This window comes from Taurulus bubalis (genome assembly GCF_910589615.1).
Source record: "Taurulus bubalis genome assembly, chromosome: 7".
NCBI lineage: Eukaryota > Metazoa > Chordata > Actinopteri > Perciformes > Cottidae > Taurulus > Taurulus bubalis.
Window position 1 is genome coordinate 13997596 of NC_136595.1, and position 17238 is coordinate 14014833.

General features: G+C 39.7%; 2 protein-coding genes across 2 annotated transcripts; one reads left to right on the forward strand and one right to left on the reverse strand.

The window, feature by feature from the left end:
• Positions 1-4203: 4203 nt before the first annotated feature.
• dda1 (DET1 and DDB1 associated 1) lies at positions 4204-5713 on the reverse strand (the record flags this gene model as incomplete). The annotated part of the gene is made up of 5 exons (XM_079220948.1): positions 5583-5713; positions 4909-4989; positions 4649-4700; positions 4433-4494; positions 4204-4308 (listed from the first exon to the last, which is right to left on the reverse strand). Exons 1-5 carry the CDS (start codon positions 5589-5591, stop codon positions 4204-4206), a joined length of 309 nt encoding a protein of 102 aa, XP_079077074.1. The 5' UTR covers positions 5592-5713.
• Positions 5714-11865: 6152 nt separating this feature from the next.
• abhd8b (abhydrolase domain containing 8b) lies at positions 11866-14976 on the forward strand (the record flags this gene model as incomplete). Its single annotated transcript, XM_079221578.1, has 4 exons — positions 11866-12668; positions 13561-13731; positions 13821-14037; positions 14692-14976. The coding sequence occupies exons 1-4, from the start codon at positions 11872-11874 to the stop codon at positions 14974-14976; spliced, it is 1470 nt and encodes a 489-aa protein (XP_079077704.1). The 5' UTR covers positions 11866-11871.
• Between the last annotated feature and the right edge of the window lie 2262 nt (positions 14977-17238).

Below are 17238 nucleotides of genomic sequence, written 5' to 3' on the forward strand. Positions count from 1 at the left end.
CAAACAAGCGTAGAGTTAAAGAAGTAACATTTGCACTAAACCCTTACGACCTGCATAGAAACCTATCTCGCTTTGCAGGAGAGAGGACCAACACCAGCCTGCCTCATAACATTATGCAAAAGCTGGGTTGTTTATATTTTCTCCGTTCACACAGTACATGCTATCTACTCACCGGCCCCTGCGCTCAGCAACTATGGCATATCCTAAATATTGAGATGTTTTTTTGTCATTTTACAATAGTTGCTCTTATCTGTGTTCGCTCCATATCTTTTGTATACGCACCATTTGCTGCATTGCTTTATCAGAGTGCTGATGATGGGAATTTACTTTTTTGAACCAAAGTGGTATTTTTGGGATTATACGGTTAATCCAAGATGTATGTGTACTGTATGTTTTGTTGACCATGTACATCAACACTGTTTATGGTATGCATTACGCAACTCTAGCAAGCAAACAAACCATCTAACATTAACAGATATTTCATTTCTGCAAGGTCTCCAGAAGGTGGCGCCAGAGTATATTTGCATCGCAAAATGTGTTGTTGAACAGCTCGATTTTGACCCATCACACCAGTGTCTAGTCATCAGTGTACAGCGTGGACAGTAGGGCATCAGACTGCCGTGTAAGAACACTTTAAAGGGAAAATGTATAATGGCGACATTAGATAAGGCCACTGTAGGTTGAGAGACAGAAACATTAACTATGCATTTCCATCACATTTGGCAAGGATTTTGGCAATAACACTGAGTTGTTGGAGACTCACACGTATTACTATACTGTGAGTCTAGACTAACTCCCCACTCATCCTACTGCATTATCCCAACCCACTCTATGCATCTTTTCTTTGTCCCTTCAATTTCCGTTGTCAGTTCCCATCTGTCTCATATTTAGCGTGAGGAATCCCCTCCTGACTCACAATTCATATAATAACAATTATCTCATCCATTTATCACTTTGTGTTTACAGAATCTGTCTAATCGAGGAGTGATGATGGCATTGAACTTTGCTGCTTTCATGTGTCTGTAACAACTTAAGCATAAGTAAAGTCCACAAAAAAACACAAAAATGTACTTCCGCTGATAGGCAAAAATATCTTACTGACATTAAATGCAATAAGGAAATAGACAGGACATCAATGTGTATGGTCACAGCATAGTTTTACTGTCAATCTAAACTATGTTCTTTTTATATTTGGAAAACATTGTACATTATAAATGTAAAATGAGATGTGCAAGGCTGAGAGAAATGTAATATCTTCAGTGTCTTTGTTAAAGGGACACATGATGGAGAACAGGATGGTACGTGTAGCTAAGCATCATCTCATCCTTTGTTCTTGCAGCAATTGGAATTCAGGGAAGAGTAAACACTATGATGCAACAGAGTCCAAATATTACTAATTTGAAAGTTTGCGTAGAAAAGCAGGAGACAGTTTCAAAGCAGAGGTGGCAAAAGCGACAAGGCTAAAACAAGAGCAACAGTTTAGATTAGACTTTCATGTATGTAGTTATTTCTCATTCAGGGAGAACTTCCGCTTTTGACGATAGAAATGAATACCATTAACCAACTTACCCCTTCTTTCATCCTTGCACTCTTAGCAGGAACTCATACATGTTGTTAATATGGAGGTCTTTGAATAAGTACTGGTTGACATAAATGAACAGATCTTGGGGATCAATGAAAGCATCAAGAGATAAGACCGCACAGGCGTCCCTCGCAAAAGGACAGCAGCTCAGACAGCTGACACTCATCAGCCGTCTGTAATTCACTATCAAAGCAACAGCAGTTATTTAAAAGATTTGGGCTAATCTAGACCGTACTAGAAAGGACGGAATTTAGTAGATGTTCTTCTGGATTTTAAGATGTGAACAGTTGAAGTTTTCACCACAGCTACATTAAAACCTGACCCTAACCTCAAGAGTTTAAGCTAAGACATCTTCATGGAAGCCTCACTTACTGAACATCATTTGCTCTTCCAATGTACAGCCATACAAAAAAAAACTTTTAAAGAGGAATACTGGGAAATGGGATTATTTATTTCTTTTAATTTATTTTGTCATATTTTTGTAAGACCTGAAAAATAGTTAATAAAACTATTTCAAAAGCATTTTGTGTTGTGACCAACTTGCTCCCTGCTAAAATCATGACTGCACATTTCTTTCTTCACTCTCAAATGCTGATTTCAACACTGGGTATAAGAATCTCCTCAAATCAAGGACGTCAATTCAGCTATAGAAGTACCACATGACAAAACCCCAGTTTCAATCCAGTTTTATTTCAGCAAAGCTAAAAAGAACATGTCTGATCTAACACACACGGGATGGGGCAAGGCTTAGGGTGTTATAGAACCGTCTATCCGAGCAGAAGCATAATGTGGTTTTACACTTCAGAAACAGACAGCATTTACACTGCAAGTAGGAAGATGACTGACCACAATGTCAACCCACATTACAGCATCGACTGAAAAAAGGACAGGAAGAACAGGAGGCTTTGATGTGACTCTGCTGGGCAGTGATAATATAAAAAAAACAGCTTTATTCAGTGTTGTACAGTATATGACACCAATACAAACTGAAGCTTGGGAACAAGGCAGGATGGCAACTGCACTTTGCTGTGCATGCTTATTGTGCATTCTATGGCTGAAAATGTAACACCTCTTTCAACCGCCCGGTGTTCATCGTAGCCAGCTCTCAGACAAAAACCATCCAGGGCTGTCACAGAGACGGGACCAAATGCACAGCTATCCCAGGCCCTGCGTGGGGGGAGCCGAAGGGTCCGAACCATGATGACAGGTTGTAAGGCCTCTGGGCTGATACCTTCCACAGTCACATAAGATAACACCACAAACCCAACACCTCTCAAGTTGTATTACTGCTCCAGAAGTTTAATACCCAGCCGTGAAAACATCAACATGCAAGGCAAGGTAACTTACATTGGGCACTGAGGCTCTTTTCTTCTTTTTACATTTTCTATTGTATCCATGGGCATGTATTATTTTACAAAAAAAGGCAGACACAAAGATACTGCATTGGATAAACTAATTCTGATACTGGAAATTATTTACACACATCATAATGTATTCTTTTTTTCCCCTTTTCCAGATATTATTTTACATATTTTTCTCCAATATCTTTGCTGTTACCTTGTTGCGCAACTGAAAATCCAATGTTAAATATCCATATTTGAGCTCAACTTTTTCTTTTACACCTTTTGATGAAAGAACAGCTAAAACTCACAGAAAATCCCATTCTTACTAGTGTTAATTAGCCAGAAGGTGGTGCTAGATGTAAAACATTTCTCAGAAACACCAACACAACGTTTATCCTACGAGCACAAGTCCCAGACTAGAATGAAGATATGCATATTCACCATAAACACACATCTACGGGGGATTCTGGAAGAGTTGCTTCTACTTTGTGCTGTTCTGTTCACAGTGCAGTCTTGGTTCTATTGATTCAAACAGTATGAAGAAATGTTGAATTGCCCCCACGTGGCTGCAGAGTGGGCAGTGAAACCGAGAGGGTGGGCACTGTGGCTGGCAGGAAGCTCATTGCCATACATAAACAATATTAGTTAGAATAAAATTAAAACAGTAACAAAAGTTATCTTTGCACAAATCAGGGCAGACTCTCCAGGTGACAGATGGCTACAGGTCATGTGCCAGTAATGAGATGGTTTTTAAGGATAATGTCTGACTTCTGTCAAGTCCCTCTCTGATTTTAAAATCTAATCTGACATTTTTTTCAACTGTTCATTCACATCACACATACAGTACAATACACACTCACAGCTCAGCATGCATGCAAACATATACACACTCTCTCCTACACAGGGAATAGCCAGCATAGTTTTTTTTTAAACATCAGTATAAAGTTCCCTCTCTAACAGCGACAGTGTCGGTCAGTGACTTTCAGATCTTTTCTGGTTACATTATTTGCACTCAGGCAATCTTTCCACTTAAAAATCGCTGCTTTGTTGACTTGAATTTCCCAAATTCTCTTTGAGTGACTCTTAATTTAATACCAGAAAAAGCATCCTGCCGTAGTGCAGAACGGCCAGAAATATCTATACTTGTGGGAATATCCTTTGTTATCGTTAGTTTTTACTGGCTATACTCTGTACACACACACACACACACACACACACACACACACACACACACACACACACACACACACACACACACACACACACACACACACACATTTATGAGTCCTCGTTCATCTCTTGGCTATCTGTCCTGGCGATCTTCCTTGGGGGTGCAGGACTGTCACCCTCACCTTGCTCCTGTTCCCTTTTCTTTGCTGCATTCTGTGAGACACAAATGATGACACAGCAGTCAGTACATTTTTTATAATAATTCAACTACTAAAGATTACATCAATAAGAGAAACCAGATTATTGAAATTATCTCGAAAGGAATGGACATGCTCACCTTTTTGTCCCACTGCTGATGGAGGTAACGCAGAAGGATGTTGGTTTTCTCTGTTACAATAACTGTAGAACAAACACAGTCAGCCCATTACTGGAAAAATATGTTAAAAATGTATTTAGATTTGTTTAGAGCACAGTCACCACAAAACTATGTTTGTCGTGAAATCAAATCATTGACAAACTACTGTACAAAAGCTTTTACGAGTCAAGTACTTACTCTGTTCAGAGGGGTAATCTCGCGTTGGAAGGTACACTGAGGGCCTCCGATTCTGTAAAACAGGACCAGAGAGGTTACAAATTAGATTTCCCTTCTCCTGATGCGTTTGTGTGTAATTAAGTTAAGGGACAATCACAGCATTTCCGCTAGTTTCTAAGACATTTTTCTTGTGAATGAGCAAATATTTTAGACAATTGTCAGGCATTGTATCTATAGCAAGTGACAGTCTTATTATATAAACATGATCAGAGGCTACTTACAGATGCTTTACAAACTGAGTCTGCATGAAATCTGCTGAAGTTGCTCTTATTGTAGACGGGAAGTCCTTTCAAGAAATCAGCCTGTGGAAAGAGAGGGATGTCATGAATATACCCCCCAGCGCTGGTTTCTTTTATTTTGCATTTAATCTGACCCTAAAAACTGCAAGTCCCAAGTCATCTGCTCTACACAAATACCCCACAAGCTAATTCACCTGTGGCATTTTGTAACAGAAGTCCAACTTATCAGTTGTCATCAGAATCAAATGTGTTTAATATATATCATGTTTGATGAAAACACAGTTGAGGACTCCATACACATGACAACAGACAGCAAAACCTGTGACTGAGTCGGTGCTGGGCGTTCCCTCTTCTAGCAGCCCATGCACGCTACCGGGCCTGCTACTCTCCCTGTAACGTCCCTGGGAACCCCCCAAGCTGGAGATGACATCAGACACAGTGCACAGAAAGTGGGTTCAAACGAGCAAGGCGAAGCTGAGCCGCTCTGAGCACAACACGATGCCGGCTTGGCCTCTGTAAATGAATGCCGACAGGAGAAGCAGGTGTGGCTAGCAGCTATCCGTTACCCACATACAGCTAGTTCGGTATCACCATACGCCCTCGGGTGCTGTGGAGTTACGCTGACGTTACAAGCCCTCTGTATGTGGACTACACACCTTCTCCATGGTGATGGTAGAAATTCCCAACGTCGCACCGCCGACTTGAGGACTTGGCGTGGTGTCTGTTGTGCTGGTCGTGATGGCAGGCAATATGTTGAGGTTAGCCGCGCTAGCTTACAGGCTAGTTAACCGAAACAGCTGTCCTACCGGGCCGTCTTGGCAGAGAAAACAAGGTTCTTCACACACAAGTAGCTGTTTCCATTGTAGATCCCAGTGTCAATGACAAAAAAAAGATATACACACAGATAAATGAACCCAATATGTCATTGCATGAGTTAGCAAAGCCAGTTGCACAGGAGTTCTTCAGCTAGCATGATGGCTGGAAGGTAGCGGTGCTACATTGACCACGCCCCGAAAGCGCCCATTGGTCGAGCCTTGCTCCCACGTGGTAGTAGCTTGACCGAGCAGCCAATCATTCAACGCGACATTTCATGTTATCATCATAAATATTTACTGGGAAATCTTGCTCTCCCACATGATGAGCATAATTATAAAAAAAAATAAAACATCACCAGCTACTGCCCTTACAAAGTTTTCAGTTTGCCTGAATACATCCATGATTTGAGTACATGTATGTCCGGTAGCTCACTGAAATATTCAGTAGGCCCAATTGTAAATATTCATGCCCCCTTTATATTGCACTCTGTTTTATGTTTATCGTTAAATGTGTATTGTTAAATGTTAAATGTTGTGCATCTCCCGCCAGGACAAATTCCTTGTATGTGTAAACATACTTGGCAATAAATGGTTCTGATTCTGATTTATCTGTGCATAGTATAGCCCATGGGAAAGTTAACATGGCTTTTAAATGTTCATTTTACAGTTTAAACACTCACTGTTTGAAACATGCAACTATCATCCATGCCAATGTTAATTTAAAGCACACTGTATAGGCAAGGCAAGGCAAGTTTATTTGTATAGCACATTTCAACAGCAGGGCGATTCATAGTGCTTCACATAAAACAATTAAATTCATCAAAACATAATGCAGAAGAAAACAAGATTTAAAAACAATTAAGAACATTCATTTTAAAACATAAAAAAACGGTCAAAAAGCAAAAAAAAATGAATAAAAGCTGCAGTGTAGTTTAAGAAATAAAATGCAGTGACTGTATATATACTATACTACCCAAGATATTCTAATTGGCCAATAGCTAATTATTTTTATTATATTATCAAATTCAGGTTCATGAGTCATTATACAAAATACAACTGAATGGGGTATAATTCCTCTCAGGACCAGGACATAAAAACAAAGGCTATAAAATCACGAGACAAAACATAACATTGAAAAGCATTTTAGTCTATTTTCTCAAAACTGGAGTTGGATACAAATTGGGGTATTTCTTTTAGAATTCAATAATTACACATTCTTCATTTATACTTGGTAGGTCATCTGGCAAGTTGACCCAATTAAGATATGTTTTAATAACTGTACCGGACATCTTGTGAGGGAGTCACCAAAATATATATAATTAAAGCATCAATAAGAATCAAAAGCTTATTGATATTACTTGAACAAGATATTTATTGATATTTAAAACGTTTGATAGTAGAATCAGTTTGAAACAAAAAGACAAGAGGCACTAATGCAGTTTCAAGCTTTTGGTTTCACTTCAACTTGGTTGCATTCTGACCTTTTTACTATAATTAATCTAATGTTTTTTTTAATACCCAGCTATATGCTCTTTTCAGCGTTGTCATATTTATATAAAAAGATACACTTTGAATTACCTTGATTTGTTACAGCAGGAGGGAGATATATACTTTATAACTATCTCGGTCTGGATTTCTCTGGTCTTCCTCACACCTCACTGGCACCTGCAACTGGACTCCTTACAAATAGTTACCTAGCAACAACAGCCATGGCTACTGCCACAGCACCAGCTCCTTCTGGTGCTGGAGAATGGGATGCTGATAAAATGGAGCAGCTATTGTGGAATAAATATGTCAATGGTAATTTAATTTAATTGTAATGGCTTGTTGTTGCTTTCACGCTGTTTACTTACTTAAACAAATCAATTAATTGAATTTAATTCAATGAGGTTATTCGGTAATACACCTTTTATTTACTTTTTATACTAAATATAGACGTGTTTTATGTTTCAAGCATGTAATACAAAATATCTATTGGTTGTCTCGTGTCACATAGCAGCAGCAGGGGGCAGCTCTTCACAGCCTCAAATTGAGCCAGGATGTTTCACTTTGTTGGATTAAAAACTCCCTGCCATCAGACCGGCGGAGCTCCGGCGCGTCTCCACCTGCCGTCAGACATATTCCAACATGGAAGTGAGGTGCTGGCACACACATGCATTTTGGATCTACCTGTGATCCACATAGAGAGACCTGCTGCCAGCGAGGCTAATGCTGGCCGCCATGTGGAGGCTACCTACGGGACAACAGAATCCAGATAAATTAGATTATTGGATTGCCCGCAACAGATTATAGCTCGCCTACTTCCTCGATGCCTCATAAGAAAACCACATTAATCTGATCATATTTCACGCGGAGTTGTTGGAAATATACAGGTAAGCAATTTTTCTTTCATGACACTTTTTTTTTTACTTGTCTGTGTGGTTTTGTTTGGTTATAGTAGAGTATAAATCGCTCCATATCAAGTTGCGTTGCAGTTAACGAGACAGACGGGTAATTGAGTGATGTACAAATGTGAGAGTAGATTTAAAAGGAAAACATTCTAGCACTTGCCTCATTTTCTGGATCAGACGGCAGTGAGTGGCGTTTTAACTCTCTTCATTGTCATCAGTGAATAGAAGTGGACCACGAGCTTCAGGTCAATCCGTTGTATTCTAACAAAATCAGCTACAAAGCTTATTAGTATGCAATGAAGCCCTCGAATTGGTATCTAATTGGTAAATCTTTTGAGTACATTATTTTTTGCTGAACATTGTTAATTAATTTCTCAAAAATTGTGTTTCGAGCATTTGTCTACATACAAAGCAGCATGCAGATAGTGATGGTATATTTGTCTAAAGAGCAATACACAATACTATAATGCAGTTCTTCAATGTTGAAACTATCTTGCAGAAGTCCATAAGAAAGATATATTTCAAAGATAAACAGCGCTATTTACTGATAAAATTGTGGCATACAATAGCAAGCAAGTGCAATACCTACAATCAGGATATAATGTTCGTTGACACATTATTTCGTAAGACCGTGAACCTACTGTAGTTGTTTTTAATCCCTATGACAGCGTCTACTCTTCTCTGGGCATCAGTCCGACTGTGATTGTGTCTGACCTGCGTGAATCGTTATATAACAGCCTCTTCCAGTCACTGTCAACAGAAGATATACCCTTGTAACCACGAGATGAATCAAACTTACTGCAGTGCACAATGTCCAAATGTAAAACGTCAAGCACAAGAAAGCAGACTCGCACAATAATGAGACACAGCACTGGGATATTATGGAAGAGAACAGTGTTTTCGCTATAACATTCAGTTAGAGAAGCAGTATTGGGACTGTGTGGGCAGTTCAATCCTTGGACCAGCTTAATAATTGAGGTGTAAAAATGAAATTGTAGTCCTTGCGTTTCCCTCATTACCATCCGTCATGATTGAACTTTATTAAAGCAGCTAACACCTGACATGCTCCACTACAGTGGTAGTACTGGGCAGGTAATCCCAGGTCTGATTTATCTTTAAAAAAGGAGCACAGAAGCATTGTCATCTTGTCCTCTTGTCCTCTTGTCCTCTGGCTTGTAATTGTGAGGTTGAATCACTTGCATCACAGATATATTTAAAGATTCCTTATTTTACCAAACTGAATTAATTCAGATATGCAAGAGATGTGGGAATTTAATTAACATGCACTTGCATCATGCTCCATGCATGATATTCTCACAGCATCAATTAAGAGAGAGATTGGACCCTTGCAATCCCTTCTAATGTTGGTGTCAGTCCTGGGGTTTCCTTATGAAAGAACCTATGCTTTACCCATTGAATAATACGCTTTCACTAGATTACAGTGACTGTGAAAAAGAGGCCAGGAAATACGGACAGGATTTCACCAGATAACAGCACCTCTATATTTGGTTTCTATCACAAAGCAGCAGTCTATTTTAAAGTTGATTCTAATATCTGAGTTGTATGAGTGGAACAATGTATAAGGGAGGCATGGAGGATAAATGGCAGTGTGTTATGTCTGTAAGGGTAAAAAAGGATACATCAGTTATAGTGTCAATGTTGAATGTTAATGGACAATATGCCTTTTGATGTGAGAATAATATTAGAAGTAAATGTGTCACCCACAGTGATATCAAAATGACCCGCTCAGGCAATTTGCTGTGTACAACACATTTGGATAAAAGATTTGCAAGTGCAAGCAGAAAGGGTATAAGAACCGCCAGCGAAGCAGGAATGTTGTGTTACATTGTGTCCATAATCCCCAGATGAAAGTAGCTCATGGGGTTGCAAGTGCAGAAAAAGAGGCAACACATCCTGCAGAAGGTAAAACTGTTGTCGCACAGGGTCACTGTCTTCATCGAAAGAGAAGATAGACAGACTGTGTTGTGTGGATTTAGACAGAGAGTATAATCCCCTCTAGCAGGGAGGGGAGCGACAGGAAGGTAGGATAATGACACCAGCTGAGAGACTTGCAGACCCTGCAGGCTGCTGTGATGTTGCCACGGTTGATAATCAACTGACAATCTACTGTACCTGAAGTGTGTATGAGTATGTATGAATACAGAGTCTCATCCATTATTTGGATATTTACCTCTCTGATGGTTCACGTTTTTTTCCCCTCAAAATTAGCAGTTTGGAGCTCATCAAGAAGCCAATTTGTTATTGTAGGTGATAAGTACATATTGAATCCTTATCTTTAACGTGAGCCTACAGTTTTTCCAAATCATCATAATGTGAAGACTGCCAGGACTTAGATCAATTGTGTGTGTGTGTGTGTGTGTGTGTGTGTGTGTGTGTGTGTGTGTGTGTGTGTGTGTGTGTGTGTGTGTGTTTGTGTGTGTGTGTGTGTGTGTGTGAGTGAGAGAGAGAGTCTTCAAATGTGTGTGTTCTCTATAGGAGCCTAATTTTACACATTGAAGTAATCTAACCTTCCTTAATTTTCTATTATGATTTACTGACTGAGCCATATTAAAAAAAGTACCATTAATTACGGTTGGTTGTTTTGTGGTTTTGAAAGACAATATGGTAGTATGTGCCACTGCAGAGTGATCACATGGTGGACAGCTTTAACTCAAGGAGCTATTACTGGTCCCTTCTATTTATACCCCCAAAGTCTGCGCTGAGGGAAGATGCTGCTCAGTTACGTCTGACAGAAAGTCTCATGGGTGTGGGATGTAATTAGATGCCAGATTGTAAAGGCAAAATAACTTGTTACCCCAGTTGAATGGTACATTTAAGGTTCCTAGATGCTCATTTAATAAAAATGGCATGGCAAAACAACGCAACACAGTGGTATTAGCACGACATTGGGGCAGATGCAATATGATTATTTGGGAGTACATTAAGTAGAGCATAGTATGGTAATGATATGCTGAATGATAAAAGAAACAAATTCAAAATAAGTGTATTTTTATAATAATTGTGCAGCTTAGATCATAGATCATCAAATGTGTCACAAAAGAATTATAAAGATATACAATATGAACTTAAACAATTTCTGCTCATGTATTGCATGTTAATCAACACACACACACACACACACACACACACACACACACACACACACACACACACACACACACACACACACACACGTTTTTTTTAATCTATTGCTGATATTTTGTTTAACTCCACCGTTGACAAATTTTTTAACCTTACAGAGTCTTGATCGTCTTCTCTCTTTTTTAATCTAAATTTGCTTCAACTATTATTGATTTATTTTTAAATAATGCATTCGCACATCAAAAGTTCATAAAAAAAGTAAACTTTGATATTTTTATGTTTGTGATAAGCCAGTATCAGCCAATATTAACAGACCTTATATATATCTAGTCAGTGAGGCTCTAATAGACATACAATACACTTCAACATTGAATTATGTTCAGATCATTCTTCAAACTTAATAATAAACATAAATAGAGTTAATTCATGAAGTTCATCTAGATTAGGCTTCACTTAAATATATTTTACCAGTTTTTACTGACCATTAAGTTTAAAATAGCGTCAACCTAAATGGAGTACTTGCTTGTAAACATGGTTCATTTTATGAATTCACGAGCCTTAGGTTCTCTGTGATATTTAATTTATGTGTGTTGCTTCATGTGTGTTTACATGATTGTATTCCCTACAGACTGTCAGCCATGCTGACCCGCTTTCTAGAGGGTCTTCTCTGCTGCCTCACCTCAAAGTCGGCTAACATTGTGGCTCCTGCAGAAAGCTCAGAATCCACAGATGGCTATGAGTTTGTGGAGGTGAAACCAGGCCGCGTACTGCGGGTTCGACACATCATCCCCGACCGGCCGGTGGTGGAGGAGCCCACTGGGCCCGGTGGGACTGTCAGCTGCAAGCGAAAGATCACAGTATATCGTAATGGACAGCTTTTCATTGAGAACTTGGGTGACAGGGCGAGTGCAGAGCTGAAAAACTGCCAGAATGGAGAGGCAGAACCAAACAGCACTGTAGAGGTTGAACTGACAGACGGTGGGAAGTCCTCGGCGCCGGTCAGCATCCCTGAGGTCGGGTCTGAGTCCGTCGCAGCTGGAAAAGATGGAGCAGCTGAAACAGCAGCAGGAGGAGAGGCACCTGCTGCTGGGCAGACGGACCAGTCGCAGCAACCCAGGAAGCGCAGGAGGAAGCCCAAGCGCACCGTGGTGATCGACTGTGAGAGGAAGATATCGGCCTGTAAAGGGACGCATGCGGACGTGGCTCTGTTCTTCATCCATGGAGTGGGAGGCTCACTGGACATCTGGAACAGCCAGATGGACTTCTTTTCCAGGCTGGGCTATGAGGTGATCTCCCCGGACCTGGCAGGTCACGGAGCCAGCTCAGCACCGCAGATAGCTGCTGCATACACTTTCTATGCCCTGGCTGAGGATATGAGACTTATCTTCAAGAGATACGCACGCAAGAGGAATATTCTCATAGGACATTCTTACGGGTAAATTTAAGATTTAAACATTCATGTAGCACATAGTTCAATTTACAGAGAGGATTTAGAAGACTTCAGGATATGCCACAAAATAGTTAAACATCACAATTAAAGTGAGAAAGTTCAAGACACTTAACTACATACGTATCCGTTTTTTTAACCTTGATATTAAGCCCAGACATTCAATGATAATATAATTGCTTAATCCTTTCATTCATTTCTGAAAAATGTCACATTTGCCAGTTCCAGCTTCTCAAGTGCTTCTGCATTTGCTTTTTTGTATTTTTTATGATTGTCTATAAACTGTATGTCTTAAAGGAGAAATAATAAGTCTCCCTCTTACAAATACACCTTTTAATTCATAAGCATAAGATGCACCATTGCTCAATTCAATACATGTGGCTGTACTTGGTACCTTAAAGTGGTTAATGTTAGCTTGTGTTAGAACACTTTAGATAGATATGGTTGTGTGACAGATACACTATGCTTTAGCGTCTGTGTCGTAAGTGCCGCTTGCAGCCACATTGATTATAATTTAACAAAAGTTACAGAATTGCTTGAGGTTTTGGACAGTTGGTCATATAAAAGAAGGAATTTGGAGAAGTCGCTTTGGGAGAATGTGTAATTTCTACAATGTTCTGACATTATACACCGTAGACTGAAAAAATTGTGATAAGTAAATGACACTGTCACTCACTACATTACTCACTGTTTATTATACTATTACAGCTATTAAATATTATAATGTTACAGAGCTTTACTTTCTTATTCAGTATTTGCTTTATATATACACCAGATATGCACAATCAAACTAAAAGGCAACTACTACCAAACGAAAAAGCATACTTACCTTGAGTCTTCTATCCAGTCCTGTAACCAGTCTCCTGCTTTGCTCCCCTAGGGTGTCGTTCTGTACCTTCCTGGCCCACGAGTATCCAGAGCAGATCCACAAGATGGTGATGATTAACGGAGGTGGTCCCACAGCTCTGGAGCCCAGCCTCTGCTCCATCTTCAACCTGCCCACCTGTGTGCTTCACTGCCTCTCGCCGCTGCTAGCCTGGAGCTTTCTCAAGTAAGGCACACAGCAATGCAACAGTAACAACTGTATCAGCCACACGATTACCATGCATAAACGTAAATCTCCTCCGCTCGGCTCGACAGGGCTGGCTTTGCTCGGCAGGGTGCCAAGGAGAAGCAACTCCTGAAAGACAACAATGCCTTCAACGTGTCGTCCTTTGTGCTGCGCGCCATGATGAGCGGGCAGTACTGGCCTGAGGGGGATGAGGTCTACCACGCTGAACTCACAGTGCCCATCCTGCTGGTTCACGGCATGCATGACAAGTTTGTCCCCATTGAAGAGGACCAGCGCATGGCTGAGGTGAGTGCACCTCTTCAAACCCCAAAGCCCGAGATTCAAACTGCAGGGATGCAGATGCTACTAAAGACACTGCTGTCATATTGTGAACTAAATTTGAGTTAGTGAACTGTCTTTTGTCTGGATCACACAAATAAAAAATGTAGCTAATATATTTTATTACCTAAAGTGTCATCTTGTTACATACTCTCTATTGTTTTTGCTGATAATCCCCAGCATTTTGTCCACTTCAGATCCACATTTTTATTAATTTAGTTGATTTTTCGAAACTATACAAGATCTTCTACAGTATATGATGTTTTCTGACCATAATCTTGAAAGTCTCTCCCAATACAAGGTTTAAGGTGGTCTTTGGTCCTCAATAGTCAATTTTAACTCACATTTTGTAGTTAATGGGATAAACATTGCAACCTCTTACAACTCCTTGAGCTTCAGGGACTGTTGTGTAGAATCACCCTCTGAAAAAAGACAGCAAACTAAATTAGAAGAACACATTTTTCAGTGAACTCAAAAAGGCTTAGAAATTAATTTGTTATACTATTTTAAAAAACTGAAAACTCAGCTGTGATCCAGAGGCCTGGAAGCAAGACAGCGCCACAAAACATATTGTTGATTATAAAAATCCGACCTGTTCTTTTGCTTTAAACTGTCTGTCAGATCCTTCTGATGGCCTTCCTGAAGGTCCTGGAGGACGGCAGTCACATGGTCATGATGGAGTGTCCTGAGGCTGTCAACACACTGCTGCATGAGTTCATCCTGTGGGAGCCGACCACCCCTCCACCGCAGAAGAAAGAGTCCAAAACACGGCCAGAAACTGCCCAAGCCCAATCTGACAACACCAAGGCTACATCTGACCCGTCCAAGGTCCGACCTGCAACAGCAAGGCAGACCTCATCAAACAGCAACACAGAGGAGAAGCCAAACAGCAAGGCCAAGAAATGATTAAAGATTCAAGCTGAATCTTCCAACGGTTGTTACACCATATCATGGCGGGCCATGCTCCTCGTGGGTCCTGATAATCTGAGCTGCTTTTAGCTGCTGAACCTGATGCTTAGCCAAAAGAGACAGTTTATCTGAAATGGCCCAACTGAATGTTGGACAAGTGAAGATGTGACACAATGCAGGGGATTTAAGTCTGGGTCCAGTTATGTCAGCTGCTGAGCTGAAGGACAAAGGAAAAAGAAGTTGCAATAATGGATGCTGGAGTTCCATTCTCCAGCTGACAGCTTCCTGTCCTCCACATCAGGGAAGATAGAGCTGTGCCTTGAAGTGGAGGGTGGTGATGATGCCAGGGTAGTTGGAGGCACAAACAGTTGCCTAACATTCTGCCATGAGGGTGGAAATGAACAGTTGTTGAGTGGCAAAAGTGATACAATTTGACTTTTATGGACAAATCAAAAAGTGTCCCATGCCACCCACATTTTAAGAAAGGATAACACTTGATAATCTGGTCTGACTAAATAAAGCAAAATTAATGATCTGTAACATGCTCCTGGTGTTACGCTGCCCGACAGACTGCAAGGCTGCAGCAAAGCATCACATCGTGACATGTTAAGCTAGCTGTGAAATGTGTGTGTGTGTGTGTGTGTGTGTGTGTGTGTGTGTGTGTGTGTGTGTGTGTGTGTGTGTGTGTGTGTTTAGAATGGACACACAGGGTTGTATGCTTTACAGAAAATGGCACTGAAAACAAATCGGAAGGCATTTCTTATTTAGAAATGTCCTTTTAGTATTTTGGCAATTGTTTTTGTTCTTTGGCACTTCTGTGCACCAGAATATTATGTTTGCACAATACAATAGAAGGTTAAAGAAGGTTTAGAAGTAGCCTTAGCTACTCCTCACATATAGTGATGGGATTTAGCTGCTTATGGTTCTGTTTTGTGTGACTAAATTGTGACTTGTGAAGCTGAAATATTAAGAATGATAAAGACAGAAGTGAAAGTAAATTTGCTGCTTCCAAGAATTCTGAGAAATGCGTTTTCAGTCAAGTGTTTCCTGCTTAATGTAGCAACAGTTGAGGCTCAGCAACGAATCATAACTTTATATGGACAGAATGGGCCAGCGGATGTAGCACAATTCTCTTGTACATAATAAGACAACTTGTATTGGGACGCACAAGGGAAGTGAGACTGCAGGATTTAACAGACAACATAAATACATATACATCATATATATGTATATATATATATATTTATATTTATATTTAACTATAAAGCCATGTGATGTTACCTTAGCATCGTTGATCATTAAAATTCACTCTTACAATACATTATCCAAAGTTGCTGACATACTTATTAACTTCCAGGTGGTATGAGATGATTCCTCTATTTCCTGCACACTGCCTACACACATTGTGTAGGCAGTTGTTTGATATATTATACTTATTTAAAAAAAGTCAGTCCTAGAAGATTTGAATGAATACATTTATTGTTATAAATCAATATTAAGCTTGTATTTCTTCCCAAAACTGCTATTCTACAGATTCTGCACAGATGCTCTCTCTGATTCAACAGCATTGATGATTTTTGTTTTGATTATTTTTTTATACATTGTATTTCTATTTATGTTGGGTGTTTAGAGATTTAAAATACATTGTAGCAGGAATTTCACTGAATCAATTCAAATGTATTTCTTACGTCAGGGAAATGTGACAAATTTGTATTTATACTGAAACTAACACAAGATCATAATTTCCATGTATACGGATGGTTTGTTTATATGATTGTGCTGAATTTGAGGAAACTGTTCTTTTTGTATCTTGTGTGTCTTAAAATTTGTAACCGATTGCCTTTGAAAATGATTACACTGATTTCAAATTGTATCAAAGTAAATTATTGTGAGTTTTCCACAGTTTTATCTTCTTTTTGTTGTTGTTATATTTCAACTGTATTAGTATTTTGAGTGACTTTTGGGCCCTTTAAGTTATATAACTTAACTAAACAACTAAACACCTGTTTACCAGTTGAACCACAGTCTATTAAGCAGTTGGGTGTTAAGTGCGTTACTAATGTTGTGTTCAAAAACAATGTAATTTGCAACCTTCAGTCAGAAGCTTAATGTTTAGGGCACTGTCTCCACCTGTCACGTCGTTTGAGCACTAGCTAGCTAACAACTCCACAACTGTCACCTGATTTTGCTTTAAATATTGTGTTATCATGATTAGTGAACCTAAATATGTGACATTGTCTTTCCAACCGAGCCCTGCCA